Consider the following 20,434-nt stretch of genomic DNA (forward strand, 5'->3'; position numbering starts at 1 on the left):
TGCATCTTCGGTTAGTTAAAAACTTCTTACGGCTAGGCGTCCCGCTAATCGTAAAAATTATGGATATTAAACATTTAGGTACATACAAGTGTCTTATATCAGTTAAAAGCTTACATTCTTGATAACCTAACTGCATTGTCTGATTTACAATAGACTTTACAGCAAAAGCATGCCATGTGATTGTTTGAGGACAGCGCCCCACATCTGTCACACCCTGACCATAGTTTATTTGTATGTTTCTATGTTTTGGTTGGTCAGGGTGTGATCTGAGTGGACATTCTATGTTGGATGTCTAGTTTGTCTATTTCTATGTCTGGCCTGATATGGTTCTCAATCAGAGGCAGGTGTTAGTCATTGTCTCTGATTGGGAACCATATTTAGGTAGCCTGGGTTTCACTGTGTGTTTGTGGGTGATTGTTCCTGTCTCTGTGTTTTGCACCAGATAGAGCTGTTTTCGGTTTTCGTACGTTTGTTATTTTGTTAGTTTAATCGTGTATAGTTTCCTTATTAAATAAAATGAATCACAACTACGCTGCATTTTGGTCTGCTCCTCCTTCCCACAACGAAAGCCGTGACAACATCAAAATATTTTTCAACCAGCACAGGTTTCATAAATTCACAAATAGCAATTAAATGTTCACTTACTTTTTGAAATCTTCCTCTGATTTGCAATCCAAAGGGTCCCAGCAACAGCATGTAGTGTTGAATTGTTAGATAAAATTCTTCTTTATATACCAAAAAGTTGTTGGCGCCATCGATTTGAGTAATCCACTCATTCAACATGCAGAGAAAGGAATCCAAAAAGCTACTGCTAAACTTTGTTAAAACAAGTCAAAATATGTTTCTATCTAATCCTCAGGTACCCTAAAATGTAATTAAACTATAATATTTCAGAAGGAAAGAGTATGTTCAATAGGAAAGCAATTTTAGCATGTGCGCTTCCTCTTCATCGCGCACACAGACTGATTTCCAACTCCGAGTCCCAGTACTAAAACTCATTATTCTTCCTGGTTTTGGAAGAAAAAAAGCATGAAACCTTGATCAAAGACTTTTGACATTAGTGGAAGCCATAGGAATTGCAATCTGGGAGCTGGATTTGGATATGCCCCTATACTTTCCATTGTAAGAGCATGGGCTCTCAAAAAAAAAGAACATTCCGGTTGGTTTGTCTTTGGATTTTTCCTACCATATCTATTGTGTTATAGTCTCCTACATTATTTTAAAATTTCTACAGACTTCAGAGTGTCTTCTTTCCAATGGTACTGATTACATGCATATCCTGGCTTCAGAGCCTGAGCAACAGGCTGTTTACTTTGGGCACACCAGTCAGACAGGAAATGGAGAAAAATAGACCCTAGCCTGAAGAAGTAATTAAAGGGTTCTTGGAGGAACCTTTAAAGGGATACTTCGAGATTTTGGCAATGATGCCCTTCATCTACTGTACTTCACCAGAGTCAGATAAACTTGTGGATACCATTTTTATGTATCTGTGTCTAGTATGAAGAGTTAGTTTCATGCACCATGCATGCTAACAGATACTCATAGACTTCCAGTCGTTGCACTAACGCTAGTTAGCAACTTCCTTCAAACTGCACCCGGAGACATAAAAATGGTATCCGCAAGTTCATCTGACTCTGGGGATGTAGATACAGTGCCTTGCGAAAGTATTCGGCCCCCTTGAACTTTGCGACCTTTTGCCACATTTCAATATTATCGCTTGCACAGTGCTCCTTGGGATGTTTAAAGCTTGGGAAATCTTTTTGTATCCAAATCCGGCTTTAAACTTCTTCACAACATTATCTCGGACCTGCCTGGTGTGTTCCTTGTTCTTCATGATGCTCTCTGCGCTTTTAACGGACCTCTGAGACTATCACAGTGCAGGTGCATTTATACGGAGACTTGATTACACACAGGTGGATTGTATTTATCATCATTAGTCATTTAGGTCAACATTGGATCATTCAGAGATCCTCACTGAACTTCTGGAGAGAGTTTGCTGCACTGAAAGTAAAGGGGCTGAATAATTTTGCACGCCCAATTTTTCCGTTTTTGATTTGTTAAAAAAGTTTAAAATATCCAATAAATGTCGTTCCACTTCATGATTGTGTCCCACTTGTTGTTGATTCTTCACAAAAAAATACAGTTTTATATCTTTATGTTTGAAGCCTGAAATGTGGCAAAAGGTCACAAAGTTCAAGGGGGCCGAATACTTTCGCAAGGCACTGTAATTGCCAAAATCACAAAATATCCCTTAAATGGTTTAACGTAGCAACTGGTTCTTGGAGGAACCCTGGAGTGGAGGAGTGGCTTATATATATATATAAAAAAAAATGTTTGCCACCCTTTAGAGTAGATGTCATTCCTGTTCATCTGTTCTGTAGTATTGTCATCACATGTTAAGGTTGAATGATGGCCGTTTTGTAGCTTCAATGAGGCTAACAGTGGTGTAGAGCCTACTGTCTGCAAATACCAAAGTTGGAAGAGTTACCACTTTATTACCGTTTGTACCAGCAAAGACTATATTAGAACATGTACTATGCATAAATATTCAATCAACATTTTACTTTTCAGTATACAAACATAACATGATGAACAGGAATGACATGTATGCTAATGGCTGGCCACAAATAACTATCTGAAGACACGCCTCCAATCTGATAGGCTGCCAACGCTACAATATATCATTACAAAGGTTAAAAATGGAACCCCTCCCATCACAAAAAGGTTCCGGTTTGAATCTTTAGACAGGGCTTCCTCACCCCAGCTAAGCCATGCCTCCATTCCAGGGTACGCATGTAACAAGGTCTATTAATCCATGTACTCGATAGTAAAATAACTCAAACGTTTTTTTCCGATATTCTTTTGATTTGATTATTAATCTAAACAGGAGAAACTGGCAGATTAGTCCAATTGGCCTATACATACAACCAGTATAAGGATTCATTCATTAGGCCTGTGTTAATATTTATTTCAATTTCAAAACATGTTTTTCTGCTGTTTATGCCTAATAAATAAACTAGTTATTACCTTTCATTGGGCTACATTTAATATGTTATTTTAAATAGTTCATGTATAATAGCAAATATTTCACAAAGAACATGAATATGTGTATATATACTGATAAGGCTTTATTTAACTAGGCAAGTCAGTTAAGAACAAATTATTATTTTCAATGACGGCCTACCCCGGGCCAATTGTGCACGGGACTCACAATCACTGCCAGATGTGACGCAGCCTGGATTTGAACCAGGCACTGTAGTAACACCTCTTGCACTGAGATGCAGTGCCTTAGACCGCTCTAGCATTAATGCTGAGCAAATGTTTATGTTCTGCTATACTGATGAGAATACAGGCTACCTAAAGCAATGTTGAGGGTAAATTCACATAGGCATACAAATACCAGTGGCTCATTCATAAAAATAAAAATGTATTTAAAAGGGAAATAAAGAGCTGCATGCGTTATGACATTTTGCATTGTGAACAAGTTTAATCAAATTAAAAAACCTATTTAATGGCTGTGTACCTTATTAGTATGTACCTTATCGTTTGCAACTGGTTTGAAAAGGAGGGTAAATGTTGTGTAATAAAATGTTGTTTAAATAGTTGCAACTGATATATTAAGCTTTAAAAGCAATATGTGCATCTGCTGCAAGCATAATTCATTTTCAGTGAGAATTGTTATTTAACGCGCAATTCTAATGGAACTATATCAACCTGAACCGAGCGAAATAGGAAAAAAAACAGATAGCTCTAAAACAATAAATATATTTTTTACATCAAATTATCTTTCCAAAATGCATTTTAAGTGCTTGCATAAGATATATTGTTAGAATTTCGTTCAAAATGTAGAGTAGGCTAGATAGCCTATACAAAATAAACCCTATTTCCACATGTCGAGGAAGGCTATTGGCTATAGACTATATCTTCTTCACCAGAAATACAAAAAAAAATTCAAAACGAATTCACTAAACATATTAATATTCAAAACCATTTGTTTAGGGTTTTCTCAGCCTTCAAAGAGATCAGCTGCTTGTACATCTCCTCACCGTAGGCTAAATGCGCATTACTGTATCGTGTTGCTGTCGCGAGGTGCGCCGCCGTGACGTCACCGGTACAGGAGAAAGGTCTCCAGAAGAAAACACAAAGCGACGTAGAGTAGCTATCAAAGCGCATACTTGGACACAGCATATGCCCGCACTTAAGTGGATCTATTTCACACCTGCATGGGGACAGAGTAAAGATTTGTTTATTTATTTTCTGGGAATTAACTGGTGAGTAGGCTATTCGAGTTGTGCGGAAAATATATGTCTTGGTATGTATTAATTTGTATTTTTTTATTTAATCTGGCAAGTCAGTTAAATCGATAGAGCCTTAGAACGCTGTGCCACTTGCTCCCCCCAAATTATAAGACAGTGACTCGGATTGCATGCTTTTATTGTGTCCAAGTGTACAAGGCCTCTCCAGTCTATGTCAAGTGGAGGATACATCGGCTTCGAGCCAGTGGAGGCTTTTGAGGGAAGGACGGCTCATAATAACAGCTGAAACTGAGCAGATGGAATGGCATCAAACACATGGAAACCATATGTTTGAAGTATTTGATACCAGTCCACCGATTCCGCTCCAGCTATTACCATGAGCCCGTCCTCCCCAATTAAGGTTCCACCAACCTCCTGTGTTTTGAGTATTACGCATGGGCATGCATTGACTTTTGTAGGAGAAGATTACAAACATTGTCAGGGAATATAGGTGGGGTGTTGGAGTATTGCGATACAATTTTGAATTGAGTAATGTTTTTCTGAATGAGTGCATGGATGACAATAGGCTCCGACTAGAAGACGTTTGAGAATTAACAATATTACATGAGAGGTGAGTTGTCAGAAGAAATACAACCTCATATCATAAGAGGATGTAATAAAAGTACCTCTTAATGAGTGAATGTACTATTATGTTACTAATCTGACTGTGTGTGTGTGTGTGTGTGTGTGTGTGTGTGTGTGTGTGTGTGTGTGTGTGTGTGTGTGTGTGTGTGTGTGTGTGTGTGTGTGTGTGTGTGTGTGTGTGTGTGTGTGTGTGTGTGTGTGTGTGTGTGTGTGTGTGTGTGTGTGTGTGTGTGTGTGTGTGTGTGTGTGTGTGTGTGTGTGTGTGTGTGTGTGTGTGTGCGTATAAAAGAGGTTATGTGTTTACATCACGATAAAGATCAACTTTTGCAACGGTATCTCTGAATCTTTTAAAACTAAAGGTCAGCATTATTCCAATTGATGAATAAGTGTAGTCAAAAAGGACTCGATTACTGAGCGTTTTTCACAAGTTGTGCTTGAATTTGTGTCGTTATATTTTCATTTCTACTAAGCAAAAGGAAACGTGCGTAAACGCTATTCAGTGGAGCCAATGCTATATAGGCCAATATTATCCCTGATTAAAGTGGATTTGTCAATAGGCTATAGATTAGAAGGTTACAATGACCACCCTGTATAAATAATATGATGGTGAATGTACATTGTTATTTTGTTTTTCAGGCATCTAAATGGAATTTATTTTGTCGAAGAATGTAATCCCTTGCGGAAATACAGGTATTAATGCATGCTTGACCGTTACTTCTTTAAGACTTTTGTAACATTTTACTGGTCAAACATGGTTTATTATGCATTCATAAAGCCTGGGCAAATACTATAATATATGCTACTAATATATGCTACCACAACGCATTGTCAGTTAACAAGCAGATTATAAACGAACATGGTGTTGAGAAAAAAAATTTGTGCTCCATTGACAGCCTATGAATGCATAATAAAGCCTTCATCATACCCATAGGCTAATAATATCGGGTTATATGCATCTGGCATCTGGAATTCTTCAAGGTTCATGCTTCGTTATGAGGGATTTGTTTCATGACAGACATATTTTGTCGTATGCTACCTTACTGCGGCAAAAGGGGCTACTTCAATTGTTTGACTAGGCTACATCCATTCAATTATAAAATAACTAGTTGATTGCGTAAATGTAAATTACACTGGTAATTAAATATCAGGGCAAGGGTGGCCTTGTAGATAGAATATAGCCCTTATGCGCAAACATTAGCGAAGATACCCGTTCAATGTATTATTGTGGTTTGAATAGCCTACAGATTTCTGGTAGGTATTTGCCAAGAATATATGAAATAAATCAGGTCTAGACGATTAGTTAAAACCATTTGTTCGCAAACACTTTTATTCTGCCTAATTACGCAGTACCACAGAAATAAATGTGGACGGAAATCATTGATGGATCATAGAGCTCTATAAGTTATTGTCGTGCTTTCGCATGTTTTCCCATTCCATTTAAGCAATAGACATACGCAGTGGCGACCAGTAATCTAGGGCAGCTTGTTTTGAGCCCGACATTTTTAGGTTAAAAAATCAATAAATCAATAAATATATATATATATAGGTAAAAACAAATATATATATATTTGTTTTTACCTAAAAGTGTGGGCCCATATATATGTGTTTTGGCAAGTCGGTTAGGACATCTACTTTGTGCATGACACAAGTCATTTTTCCAACAATTGTTTACAGACAGATTATTTCACTTATAAATCACTGCATCACATTTCCAGTGGGTCAGAAGTTTACATACACTAAGTTGACAGTGCCTTTAAACAGCTTGGAAAATACCAGAAAATGATGGCATGGTTTTAAAAGCTTATGATAGGCTAATTGACATCATTTGAGTCAATTGGAGGTGTACCTGTGGATGTATTTCAAGGCCTACCTTCAAACTCAGTGCCTCTTTGCTTGACATCATGGGAAAACCAAAAGAAATTAGCCAAACCCCAGAAAAAAAATTGTAGACCTCCACATGTCTGGTTCAGCCTTAGGAGCAATTTCCAAACACCTGAAGGTACCATGTTCATCTGTAGTATGCAAGTATAAACACCAAGGGACCACGCAGCCGTCATACCAGTCAGGAAAGAGACACGTTCTGTCTCCTAGAGATGAACGTACTTTGGTACGAAAAGTGCAAATCAATCCCAGAACAGCAAAGGAACATGTGAAGATGCTGGAAGAAACAGGTACAAAACTATCTGTATCCACAGTAAAATGAGTCCTATATCGACATAACCTGAAAGGCTGCTCAGCAAGGCTACGGTTTGCAACTGCACATGGGGACAAAGATTGTAGTTTTTGGAGAAACATCGTCTGGTCTGATGAAACAAAAATAGAACTGTTTGGCCATAATGACCATTGTTATGTTTGGAGGAAAAAGGGGAGGCTTGCAAGCCGAAGAACACCATCCCAACCGTGAAGCACGGGGTGGCAGCATCATGTTCTGGGGGTGCTTTGCTGCAGGAGGGACTGGTGTACTTCACAAAATAGATGGCATCATGAGGAGGGGAAATGATGTGGATATATTGAAGCAACATCTCAAGACATCAGTCAGGAAGATAAAGCTTGGTAAGCAAATGGGTCTTCCAAATGGCCAATGACCCCAAGCATACTTCCAAAGTTGTGGCAAAATGGCTCAAGGACAACAAAGTCAAGGTATTGGAGTGGCCATCACAAAGCCCTGACCTAAATCCCCTAGGAAATGTATGGGCAGAACTGAAAAAGCGTATGCGAGCAATGAGGCCTACAAACCTGACTCAGTTACACCAGTTAGCTCTGTTAGGAGGAATGGGCCTATATTCACCCAACTTATTGTGGGAAGCTTGTGGAAGGCTACCCGAAATGTTTTACCCAAGTCAAACAATTTAAAGGCAATGCTAACAAATACTAATTGAGTGCATGTAAGCCTCTGACCCACTGGGAATGTGATAAAAGAAATGCAATATGAAATAAATCATTTTCTCTACTATTATTATGACATATCACATTCTTAAAATAAAGTGGTGATCCTAATTGACCTAAGACAGGGAAGTTTTACTAGGATTAAATGTCAGGAATTGTGAAATACTGAGTTTAAATATGTTTGGCTAAGGTGTATGTAAACTTCCGACTTCAACTGTATATATTGCATATATATTTCTTGGGGATGCTTGCCTGTTTTGCATGTTATTTTGGCATTAATATGTGTCACATATCAGTTTGCAAACAATGTAAAAACTAATAATAATAATAATTGAGTTAATAAAGCTGAATACAAACATCAACTCTGTTTTGCTTTCAGCTCCAAAATGCAGGTGTTTCAGCCTAACTCAGTGCTTTCTGTGGTGGTGGGGCAGCCAGCTTAGGGGATTGGTAATGTTCTCTAGTTGTGCCATGATTGTCTCAGTGTTCTGTCACTCATGGGGACACTACGTCACAGCCAAGTCTAAGGGTAGAGCTAGAAAATGTGAGGCCCTTGGGTGCTGCCATAGTGTTACATTAGAAGTGCCCATCCAAGAAGGCTCAAGGCCACAGATAAAATGACGCCAAATCACGTTATATCTATAGTAGCTTTGATTAGACTGACATCATACTTTCAAGTCGACATTCTACTGGCAAATCCTTTTTAATCATTGTCATATGAATCGAAATAATGAAGAGAAATTATAGATAAAACATATGGGCGCTCATCGGCCATTGGACATAAACATTACACAACAAGTTGAAAATCGCAAATTGGACAATGAGTGTTTTGGAAGTAATTAGTTGCTAACTGCATGCATTGCAAAGCAATCACTAGCCTGCTATTCAGAGGAGTGCCTGTGTGGTCCCAAATCTGCAATTAAGGGTCTCTTTTCCAAGCTTAAAATTATAAACATTCAACATTGGCCATGCTGTCAATGAAGCATGATTTGTGCCACACTCAAAACAACTGTTAACTTGGAACTGGGAAATCTGATTTCAGTGACTTCAGGACAACTATCTCTGACTGGGAAAATACGTTTTGAACGGCCATCCAACTTGGCATTGTAAATCTGGAACTCTGGCCTATATTTTAAAGCTATAACCTGGAGATCACTGATGTCCTCATGATTCAACCTTGTTTAATTCCTCATTCCCAGTTGTCTTGAAAGCACCATAAATCCAGAGAATGCCAGACTTTGATGACAAAGTTTGATGACAGAATTTGCCCATTAAGGACTGCCGCACCACCTTCATGTGATCACAGCACAAGAAGCTGAGTCCAAAAATGTATTGTATGCTGCTGTATAAATGATGTAATATGCCAGGGAGATATGTATACTGTAAAGTAATACTAAGTGTATGTTGTGTAGTAAGATGTTAGTAACCCATGTGCCTAATTTTGTGTATTTTCCCCTCTTAATTTCGCCTACCATTCTGACTTGGTGGTGCACATGTAGCCTATAACCTGTTTTTGAGAAATGTAATCATCAAATATTGTAAGAGCTTTCATTGTCTGCTTATATGTCCCCTTTATTTATCCTATGGTTCTACTTGGTGTACAGGGAGAACACTGTAAGAACGGCTGGCCCATGTACATTTCAAAAGGGCTGAACAAATAGTTATATTGACTACATCTGTCCTAGCTCGCTCATTAATGTCTTAATTGAAATGATATATTTCCTTGTATCCACCTTTGTCCCCTTATCATTTGTACATCTCAATTGTCAATAGAAACCACTTGTTTTAAGCAAGTCAGCCATATCAGCTAGTTTTTTAAAGGCAGTAAATGAGGCTGGATGAACTGTTTCGCTGCCAGACAAGGCTTCACTGATAGCAGTGGTAAGAGGTTGGGACTGCTGTTGAGACAGCTTTAAGTAGGCCCGAACAGTTTGTGGGCACCGTTTGTCACCGTCATATTGCAATTAATGTATTGTTTAGTGTTTTGTTGTGGCTTTGCTGGCATGCATCCCATTATCTTTCTTGTTTTGCCCCACCAAGATTTACATGCTAAAATCGCCACTCAGCATACGTAAAATATTGACGAGGACGTAACATAACTTTTTACTTGCATGGCCTATAGGCTATTGAAGAGAACACGAGGCAAGAGTGATATAACGTCAATGAATCTAAAGCAGACTGAAGCAATAAAGGTACAAAGTAATACCCATTCATTCGTGAGTGGGATGATGGAGCCATTTCGAATGAAACATTTGTTCAAATGTCAGGGTGGTTATCGGGAATGGGTCACACAGCCTTGGACCAAGTGTCCACTCAAGATTGCGGAGATGTGATGATCGCTAAGTCAATGATGTCATTAAATCCATAGCCTTTACCAGTTACGCACGGTGTCTGATTATATTCGAGCCCCAGTGTTTTCGTAGCCCCTTCAGTGTTTTTCTGTGTGACTATGACATAAAGGACACGATAAAAAAACAACACTTTTTGGTTTGGCTTGTGATTAATGACGATCGTTGCGTAAATTTTCAGTCCTCCGAAAAAAAGATAAATGTTTATCTTGCTACTGCCCTTTAACCTGTCTTGTTGGATGAAAAGGGTTTTTGTAAACCATCCCTCCGGCAAGTGGCAAGTGCCATACAATTGAAAATGCATTATCAGACGAGCCAACAATACGCGCATGAAGGCCAATAAGAACGTTCAGCACCAATGTATATGCAAGAATATCAACAGATTCGGCCTATGATATAGATTGTTAATAAAATAACACCAACAGTCCTGCCTCTAACGTAGGCTAGGAGCCAAAGCCCAAAAGGATGCCGACTACATCTCTGTTGGTAATTATTTATGATGAGCACCTCTAACACACAGAGGCAAACATTCATTTGATTGTGCATAACCCTTTACCTTGTCAGCTCGGGGATTCGACTTGCAACCTTTCGTTTACGAGTCCAACGCTGTAGCCACTAGGCTACCTCCCCTCTGTTAAAAATCACGTCACCGCGAGGCCCCCTACTGAGACGTTTGAGGCGCCCACGAATATGTTAGATTTAACTTCAACTCACATCTGACTTGTTTTTAACGGTTAGAGATTGGTTTCTGAATAGTTTAGACCTCTTCATTCGCCGAGATGTTTGTGTTACATGGATGTTCCTCTTGATTTTATGTTGCTGGCTCAGTTCTTCCCTATACCAGGGTTGAATACTTACCATTAACATTTCAATAAATTTGACAGTTTAAAGGCAATAGCTACATTCATTGAAAAATGTTTGTTTCCAGATTATGTGAAATGTAACTTCAATTGACCCCAATTCACAGCCTTGAGAGTGGACGCACCAATAAGGCCTTATACTTGGTTGATGTATATGATTCCGTTTTTTTATTGATAAGGTATGAGCGTAGACCTACTTCCGGATGAAAGCATGGCGTGCATTCAATGCTCAAGAAAACTCGTTTTCCAAAAAGGTTCAATAGCCTACAGAAAAACAATATTGCATTAAGCATGGCGAGGAACCTGAACAAATGAATGAAAAAGTAAGTGATTGTTGGAAAAATTGCACAATTGCATTTTGAAAGTTCGACAGGGTCTCATGACAAAAGTAAATGTCATGAACTGAATCGGAACGTCAAAGGTTCAGGCTGCTGCCCAGTCACTATGGAAGGGGAACGGAAAGGTCATGGCTAGAAGGGATCCAGTTTTTGCTAAATTAACGTCAGATTAGAATTTTAGTAGCTGGTTATGAGAATTTAGCAGGTTAGGATAATTAACGTGGCAGGTTATGATAATTGGGTTAAGATTAGGAAAGGGGGTTTGGGTTTGGGTTAAGGTTAGCTAAAATGCAACATAAAATGCAAAAATAATAACTTCTGACGTTAATTTGACAAAAGCTGGAAATCTTCTAGCCATGGCCCTATGGGTGGGGGAAGCTCTAGTCTAGAAGGCACATTCCATTTTGCTTAGGAGGATATTAAAACTCTCTCCATGTAGTCAAAAGTAGATGTCATTGTTGTAAAAAACTGTGAGCGTGCTTCATTTACTATCATTCTAAATGATAATACTGATTTGTTTTGTCATGTTACGCCAATTTCCCCAATGAGGACAGTTTGTGTTACTACATTACACACGATCGCAATTTCACCACATACATTTGAGTGGAATTTCACATCCTTTTTACTTCAGATTGGTGATGTTAATATACAAGTTTACAATCATCACGATTACATTACATCGATTGCTTTAAGCAGATTAATAATTGAATAATCATAATAATTTTAATTAACTATATTTGGTTTGGGCCCGTTGACTGTGTTAAACATGACTCTCCATTGCAGGATTTTGAACGCCGTTATAATGTTTAAACTAAATTGCACAGAACATTCGGGGAGCTCTTTTTATAACAGTCGATGGCAGCACACCAATAGGCCTACACTGGTTTGAGAGTCAAACTATCACTTAAATAACAGCCAAACCTTGTCAGGGCTCGTGATTCGATTAAGTTCGATGACGTTAAAGCAACTGTTTTGTTTCTGTCCCGTTTCGGCAGCCTCCTCGAATCTCCATCTGACGTGTCTTCAACAAATTCTCTCCTAACCAGTCATGTCAAAGTATTCTCAGATTCCATGTGGCATTTGAATAGTGTTCGTTTAACAGCGCATACACCCCAAACGTTGCCCCCTGTTCCATTTATTTCAAGATGATATCGATGGAAGTGACTAACAAAAATAAACGTGTACACACTGCGTTGGTGACCCATTTGAATCAAAATGCAACAATTCAAAAAGTAGCTAGGTATCTTTCCACGTTGTCCTCTAACCTCTAATGTTAACATTATTCCTCTATTTTTGGTGCGTGTGCAGTTTATACGGTGCTCATTAAACAACAACAAAAAAGTTATCTGACACGTGATAACAGTGTTTTGAAATTGGACTATTTATCAAAATGTATCGTCAACAGGAAGCAGCGACAGCCTCATCCTCATTTTCAACCAACATTTCAGGAATATGCCTATAAATGTAAATTTCAACATTCATTTCCAATGGAATTGTATTTAATCAGGTAAAAACTGCAGAATAATTCCAAAAACGTGCTGTGATTTATTTATTTTGATGCCTACAATAATCTAAAACACGAAGCACTTGCGCTTGAAGCAATACTTGGAGATCGTGCGCAATAGAAGCTGCCTAAAACAAAATACCTGGCCAATGTAATTGTAATACTGCATGTTATTGAGACCATAAAATCATCCAAAACCAAATAATAGTTGCAGATATGTTTATGCAAATCCAGGATTTTGACACTGTGCGCGCCTTCTTCGTTGTCATTCACATGGTTATCAACTTAAAACGAGTTTGCATTGTGTTTGCATATTGTTTTTATTGTTTAAGTTTTTTTCACCTTTATTTAACCAGGTAGGCAAGTGATTGATAATAAGTGATTGATAATGGTGTTGATTTCCTAGCATGGTTTACTATTTTCCATTTATTTTAACGCTATAATGAGTGACAGACATTTCACTTAAATTACGGGAAAATATGCTACTGTCAATAGGTCGAGAATATAATATAGAGCCTTTCTCCTTTAAAACAAAACAAGGCCAACATAGGGAACATTGAGGTCGAAATGTAACATTTCAATATATTTAAATGAATCACAGAAAATCTACTTCTGTCAATTTAATTCAAGATTGGATTCAAGTGGCCGGGCTCATAACTATGTGATGTGACTTCTTATCTCAGTCTCAGTCCATCTCTGACCAACCAGCAGGCGCCACTTATTTCACACACACACACACACACACACACACACACACACACACACACACACACACACACACACACACACACACACACACACACACACACACACACACACACACACACACACACGCACACATACAAACACACACACGCACACATACAAACACACACACACGCACGCACGCACACACACCACTTCATTCTTTTGACACAAGGTCTGCCTCACCTTCTTTTTTTAGGTGAATGTTTAGGCCTGAAAATATACCTCATCAAATCGTCCCCACACATGAACTGATAGACTAGGGCTACGGCAGATTTTGTGGCAGTGTCATTGTTTCATGTACATAGGCTACTAAATTATAAATTAGGTAGCCTACTTTCCATATATGTTTGGCCTTGAAAATAACAAGGCAGGCCTATACACAAATGTTTATTGAGCTCAGTTCATATACGATATATAAATGACGTGTGCGCGTGTAGGCTCTAAGTTAACTAAGGACACTCAGCTGCAGGGCCTTTCCATTGCGCTGGAGCATATTTCAAACATGCCAAAATAAAGGGCCCATCTTCTTCCTAACTTTCTAAGGCAACGCAACTTGCGCTGGCCTCATGCGCTCCGCTGGGATACCCCCCACCCCCATCCACGCCCCAATTACCCCCCCCCCCCCCCACCGGTCATATCCCCACCAGCGGAATCTGAAAGCATTAGGCTGACCCTGCTGCTAGGAAAAGAGTCTGTTTATCTGGAGAACAAATTCATGAAAATCTTTTTTTTGTATTCTTGCAATGGCAAGTGTTTGGCTACAGATGGAAACCTAAACACTCTTGTTGAAGTTTGAGAAAGCTCGTATATACAGGATTTAATACATATATTTAATACGGCATCATTATTTTCAAGGTGGAATGAATTTGGACAGAATCGCAGAGACCGTGAGACCCCCACCGACACGCGACATGACCTCTACGTTTCACTTGCCGAGAACTGCAAACAACACTCGAGAAACGTTGGAGAACTCAAGCAGCGAGTCATCAGATACTGAAATAACAGGTACGTTAACGGTGTAATGACATTGCATTACATACTCTCATAATTGCTAGGTAAGCTATACAACAGACATTTTTTTGTGTGTTAAACATTAACGGCTAAAAAGCTACGTATGTGTGTAATGTATTCGATATTAAGAGAAACTCATACGTAGTTTACAACTTTGTTCATAGCATTGAGCACTAACAAATACATTCGAAACACAAAGCACCTTCGGTGAATGAAATAAATAACTTCAATTGTCGTGTTTTAGTAGGCCTACTTTGATAACAATCACCATATTTTCTGCATATTTAAACAACTGACATGCAGGAGTTATAATACTTGTTTGAAGTTATATTTTGTGCTCCTGCGGAATGTTTGCTCTTTTATATTCCACTCCTCCTCATCAGTTGTACGATATCAATATATAAACCTAATACTAAAGAGATAATAAAACGTAAACTTACGAAGAATAGGGCTAGCCAATGCATTCAGCAGCTACAATATGGCTAGTTTGTTTTAAACTGATCTTTCATTTAAAAAAAATATTGCCCTTCTTACGTCTAGGTATGAAATGAAGGCGTTCTTGTAAAGACACGCATGGACAAGATAATGGACTCTAGATAAGACTGGACAAACGTTGCAACAAAAGCAACGTTCTAAATTTACGCCGATGAATTCCTCACGGAGCGTCTAAAATAATCCATTTTGAACCCGGAGCAAATCTGTTCATGTTTTGACGACCGTGATAGCCTACTGGTTGGTGGTCTTTGTAGGCCTTACAGACTTTTGAAAGTTGACATTTACTTTAGTGATTTACGGACACTTCAAACAAGGTTAGGATCACCCTGCCAGGTATATTATGCTTTTCTGCTGCAGAACTAAAAATCAAAGTAGTGTAAAAATCAAAGAAGTCTGACTCAGTATAAGCTACAGTACAATAACAAGAATGTATATGTGTGCTCTTCACAGAAAAGGAGAGGAGTGTAGAACACAGAAGTGACGATGGAAACGCCGATGACCCCAAAAAGAAGAAAGCGAGGCGGCAGAGGACTCATTTCACCAGCCAGCAGCTGCAGGAGCTCGAGGCCACCTTTCAGCGGAACCGCTACCCCGACATGAGCACGAGAGAGGAAATAGCTGTGTGGACCAACCTCACCGAGGCCAGAGTCAGGGTAAGTGAGTAGAGATGCGTTTTGGCCCGTGCTTAAAACGTGTGTATATTCAAAGGGAAACCGTAAAGACGTGAAGGAATGACAGTAAAACTCTTTCCATTTAAACTTGTTCTGGGTCTATTGCTTGACTTTAAACCAACACCGGAATACCACTTGGATGAAATCGTTGCAATAATTAATGACGATCACAAACTTTACGAGGTAGATCTTATGCTATAATTTCCCTCCATCTTTGGGGGGAGGGGGGGGGTGCATTACACAGCTGTATCTATGGACTTTTGATGACATTGTATTAACTATATTTTTATATATACTTACAGTATCTGCGCCAATTAATTTAGAATATTTAGTTCGGCAACAGTTCATTTTACATAGGTCTTATTATTGCTATAATGGGTATTGTTCACTACAAATCCACTGTAACGTGTTCCTCTAGAAACATTTTACAGCAAAAATGTTTAGTGTAGTGCAATGAGTAATATCATATTACCATGCACACTCATGTTGTTGCGAGTAATTGCACATTAGGCCTATGGAAAACCCCTTTTGAAAAATTCAACCCAAACCACCTAAACAAATCGGGTGTTTTAATTACAATATAGGCAAGAAACAACATAAGCTTGATTTTTTTTGTGTCCTGGGCCTACAACTAACGTATGTCCCATGTGTAAAGTATCAATACTTTTAAGCCTACATATCAAAACAACAATGCACTAGTCAGTTGGCAAGAAGTCGACAATAGGGCCAATAAGCGCCTAATATAATTGTAATTAATATTTTTGGATGGCTAATATATTATGATTATCCATACATCTATAGAATAGTTCCAACATTTCGAAGAGGATCACACACTCTTAAAATAGATGCCCAAGCAGGAGGACATCATAACATTTACCTTATATTATCCAACAGAAGTGAATTACACTCACTCTTAAAATAGACGCCCAAGCAGGAGGACATCATAACATTTACCTTATATTATCCAACAGAAGTGAATTACACTCACTCTTAAAATAGACGCCCAAGCAGGAGGACATCATAACATTTACCTTATATTATCCAACAGAAGTGAATTACACTCACTCTTAAAATAGACGCCCAAGCAGGAGGACATCATAACATTTACCTTATATTATCCAACAGAAGTGAATTACACTCACTCTTAAAATAGACGCCCAAGCAGGAATTCCTTTTAATCTGGAACATTTTGTTCAGCGGTCTTGCAAGGGGCCGTGCAAACACTTCATGGTTATTGATAATACAACGATTGATAATCATTTTGATGAATTTGATGGTCCATAGTGCCTATGCAGACGTGATAGCGGCGAGATATAGGCCACAGCTAAAACACAATGATGAGGAGGCTTTTCTAGCTAAATATAACCCACCACTGTGCAGCTCTAAGCTTAGGGTGTCACATCGTTCATGTCTTTGTGGACAATTGATCTTTAGCCCACAACCGTGTGCCCCAGAAGACTATACATAGCCCCACTTCCAATTATATACCCTAAGACTCACGATTTGTCTCCATTATAAAGTACAAACAAGTGTTCTTTTAATAAAAACATTAGAGAGACAATTTTCTGAAGTTGTGACAAAAATATATTCTAGGTTTTTTAATCATTCATAGGCCTTGTTAGGCCTAGCCTAGGCTATATGTTCTCTAGTTGACTGTTATGGATTGTATTATAAATGTTACAAGTAATAACATAATAACACAACTACTGTTCTTATTATTACATTATATTACTGTTATAGATCGCATGTTGAATACTCTTTTTGTCTCTGATCTTAAGGTGTGGTTCAAAAATCGCAGGGCCAAATGGAGGAAGCGTGAACGCAACCAGCAAATGGACCTGTGCAAGAACAGCTACCTGCCCCAGTTCAGTGGCCTCATGCAGCCCTATGACGACATGTATCCCACCTACACCTACAACAACTGGACGAACAAAGGACTGACCCCGGCTAATCTGTCCACAAAGAACTTCACTTTTTTCAACTCAATGAGCCCACTCACATCCCAGTCAATGTTCTCAGCTCCTAACTCCATCTCCTCTATGACTATGGCCGGAAGTATGGGGGGGCACTCGGCTGTACCGGGGATGCCAACTGCGGGCCTGAACAACATCAGCAATTTTAACGGCATCGGCACCGCTACAATCAACTCAGCCATGTCCTCGTCGTCCTGTCCGTATGGGCCTCCTGGTTCCCCTTACAGCGTATACAGAGACACATGTAACTCTAGCCTGGCGACCCTGAGACTGAAATCGAAACAGCACCCAACCTTTGGATACAGCGGGTTGCAAGGTCCCGGGTCTAGCCTTAACGCCTGCCAATACAACAGCTGATGTATCAGCCGTGATGAAAATAATTTGCGGGCAGCTCTAAACCTAGTAGCCTAGCCTACCTGCGAATGGAGCGAAAGACAACTAAAATGGATTAGTTGCAATCATTTATTTTTCAAATGAATTATGCGGGTTGTAGCCTATGTGTTTACCAATGAACTTGTAGGCTACAACAATTTAAATGTCCATGTTTTTTGGATTTAAAAGTGATGATGAAGATGTGTTACATTGCAACGTTGTACATTAGCCTACATAAGAAACAGACAAAGGATCTCCTATGCATGTTCGCTTACTTGCTTTGAGGGCTCAAACCCATTTGAACTGACTTGTATTTGTCTAAGCCAGCGTTTCCCAAACTCGGTCCTGGGGACCCCAAGGAGTGCACGTTTTGTTTTTTGCCCTAGCACTACACAGCTGATTCAAATATTCAACCAAAACCCCCGTGGGGTCCCCAGGACCAAGTTTGGGAAATGCTGGCCTAGGCCCTGTACTCTTGGTCTTGGATTAGAAACAGTTTGGTAAACTTGGATTAGAAACCAAGAAGTGCAACACATATAACTAGACATATCCGGACTCTGTAGAAGAACAATTGTATTGTACATAGCTCAGACTTTTATGTTGTTCATGTGTTTTACCGTTTATGCAGGGGGTGCCACTGGCCCACCCAATTGTGTCCTGTTTCTGTAGCATGACTTTACCTTTAAATGCTCTGTCTGGAGTATTTTCGTTTTATTTGTTTGCTCAAAATAGAATTTCTGCATTTTTAACTTGGGTGCAAAGTGTTTTGTACGAGTTGATAGTAATGTAAGATAAAGCAAAATCCATTATACTGTATTCAAAAGGTGATTGAAAAGTAACTTCATGTGTTTATGGTAATATGTTTGAATAAACTACAGCAGAAAGAAGTGCATTTCAGATATTAAAACGACGGAAAAGGTATACATGACAAAACATAATATGTTCCAAGTTTATGGAATAAAAGATAGGAGTGCAAAGTAAACAGCCTATAATTCATTATTTCAGGGATGACAACTCAAACCAATTTTCACCTGCACACATTTAAACACCCCTAGAGCACGGCTTCCCAAACCTGACCATGTAAAAAAAGAAGAAAAAAACGGGATATAATTACAAATGATAGGGATATGATTTTTTAAAAATTGGGGCTATGAAAGTCTTTTACAAATCAGTCTGACAAGACCTTTGACAGCATTTCAATCTGAAGTATGGTGGTTTTAAGTGACTGACATCAGAATCAGAAAGGTATTGGCAATAATTTTGTATGATATTCTGTGTAGAAAATAACATCCCCTCTGGGCACAGACATCAGTTCAACGTCTAGTTTTTGATTTACATTTGGTTGAGTTGTCAACTAACGTGAATTCAACGTGAAATTCACCAAACATTTCACCATGTCATTGAATTTAGGCTAAAGGTTGGGTAAAACAAATACGAAATTCCCTTAGTTGATGGCTTTTTGAAAATCCAATCAGTTTTTCCAGGTTGATTGAACATCATTACATATATTTTTTGGTTGAAATGACTTGGAAACAATGCTGATTCAACCCGTTTTTACCTAGTGGTCATCTTTAACCAGGCATCCATGCCAAGTAGGCTACATGTCAGATAAAAAAAATGTCACAGCATATTTGTCGGTAAACTTTCCATATGTTGACAAAACTAAATAAACCTACCTTTAACAAGATGGGACCTTTTTGTGTAGTTAAAATGATTTATGTGAGAAATTGCGGTGGTAAGCCTTTATGCGGAAATATTGATATAATAACCATCATATCAAAGTAGACTTGGAGTCAAGAGATTATGTGTAATGTGATTCTCCCACTATGACTCGGGAAAGCATGCAGTTTATTAGGCTACATATTAAATAAATGATGATACATTTCACAGGATGGTGAAAGTGCACGGTGATGAGCTTGTGGCACTTTTCCAATAAATATTGAGGTTTTTATTTTGGTGACATGATGGTAGATGGTTGCGTGTTTGTCATGTACAAATAATCTCACTCTTTTGTCCATAATAATCTCATAATGTGCTATAATATATTTGCGCAATGTATCCGCGAGCGTGCACATTCGCTATAAAACTAATTGTATTTTATTTATAAAACAACCAGTAGAGTTGAAAATGCAATGGAAACCCATTTCAATTGTATTTTTTATTCGGTACATTTTAATTTAACCGCAAATGTTATTTACATGTCCACAAATTCAGCACACACAGCCTTTTATCCACAACAAGTCGTTTTGATAGAAACACATCTCTAGTGAATAAATGCGCATATTGTTTCCATATAAAATGAACCCAAATATGTATATGTTCCTTTAAAATTCTATTTATCCATGAAAT

At 38.6% G+C, this 20,434-nt stretch overlaps 1 protein-coding gene across 2 annotated transcripts; it reads left to right on the top strand.

Moving 5' to 3' along the window:
* The first annotated feature begins 4,173 nt into the window (after nucleotides 1-4,173).
* LOC135508761 (pituitary homeobox 1-like) lies at nucleotides 4,174-19,047 on the top strand. 2 transcript variants are annotated; one of them, XM_064928987.1, is made up of 5 exons: nucleotides 4,174-4,312; nucleotides 5,517-5,570; nucleotides 14,419-14,568; nucleotides 15,520-15,722; nucleotides 17,519-19,047. In XM_064928987.1, exons 2-5 carry the CDS (start codon nucleotides 5,525-5,527, stop codon nucleotides 18,068-18,070), a joined length of 951 nt encoding a protein of 316 aa, XP_064785059.1. In that variant the 5' UTR covers nucleotides 4,174-4,312; nucleotides 5,517-5,524; the 3' UTR covers nucleotides 18,071-19,047. The 2 variants fall into 2 exon arrangements, with proteins under 2 accessions (XP_064785059.1, XP_064785060.1); XM_064928988.1 differs by lacking the exon at nucleotides 5,517-5,570 and having other exon boundaries at nucleotides 4,174-4,271.
* Nucleotides 19,048-20,434: the final 1,387 nt, after the last annotated feature.

Source organism: Oncorhynchus masou, chromosome 22, assembly GCF_036934945.1.
Source record: "Oncorhynchus masou masou isolate Uvic2021 chromosome 22, UVic_Omas_1.1, whole genome shotgun sequence".
Lineage (NCBI taxonomy): Eukaryota > Metazoa > Chordata > Actinopteri > Salmoniformes > Salmonidae > Oncorhynchus > Oncorhynchus masou.

Excerpts from the sequence above, each read along its gene's own strand:
- LOC135508761 (XM_064928987.1), top strand. The coding sequence starts at position 5,525 with ATGGAATTTATTTTGTCGAAGAATGTAATCCCTTGCGGAAATACAG. Across the intron at positions 5,571-14,418 it reads AATCCCTTGCGGAAATACAG|GTGGAATGAATTTGGACAGA; the intron begins GTATTAATGCAT and ends ATTATTTTCAAG. Across the intron at positions 14,569-15,519 it reads ATCAGATACTGAAATAACAG|AAAAGGAGAGGAGTGTAGAA; the intron begins GTACGTTAACGG and ends TGCTCTTCACAG.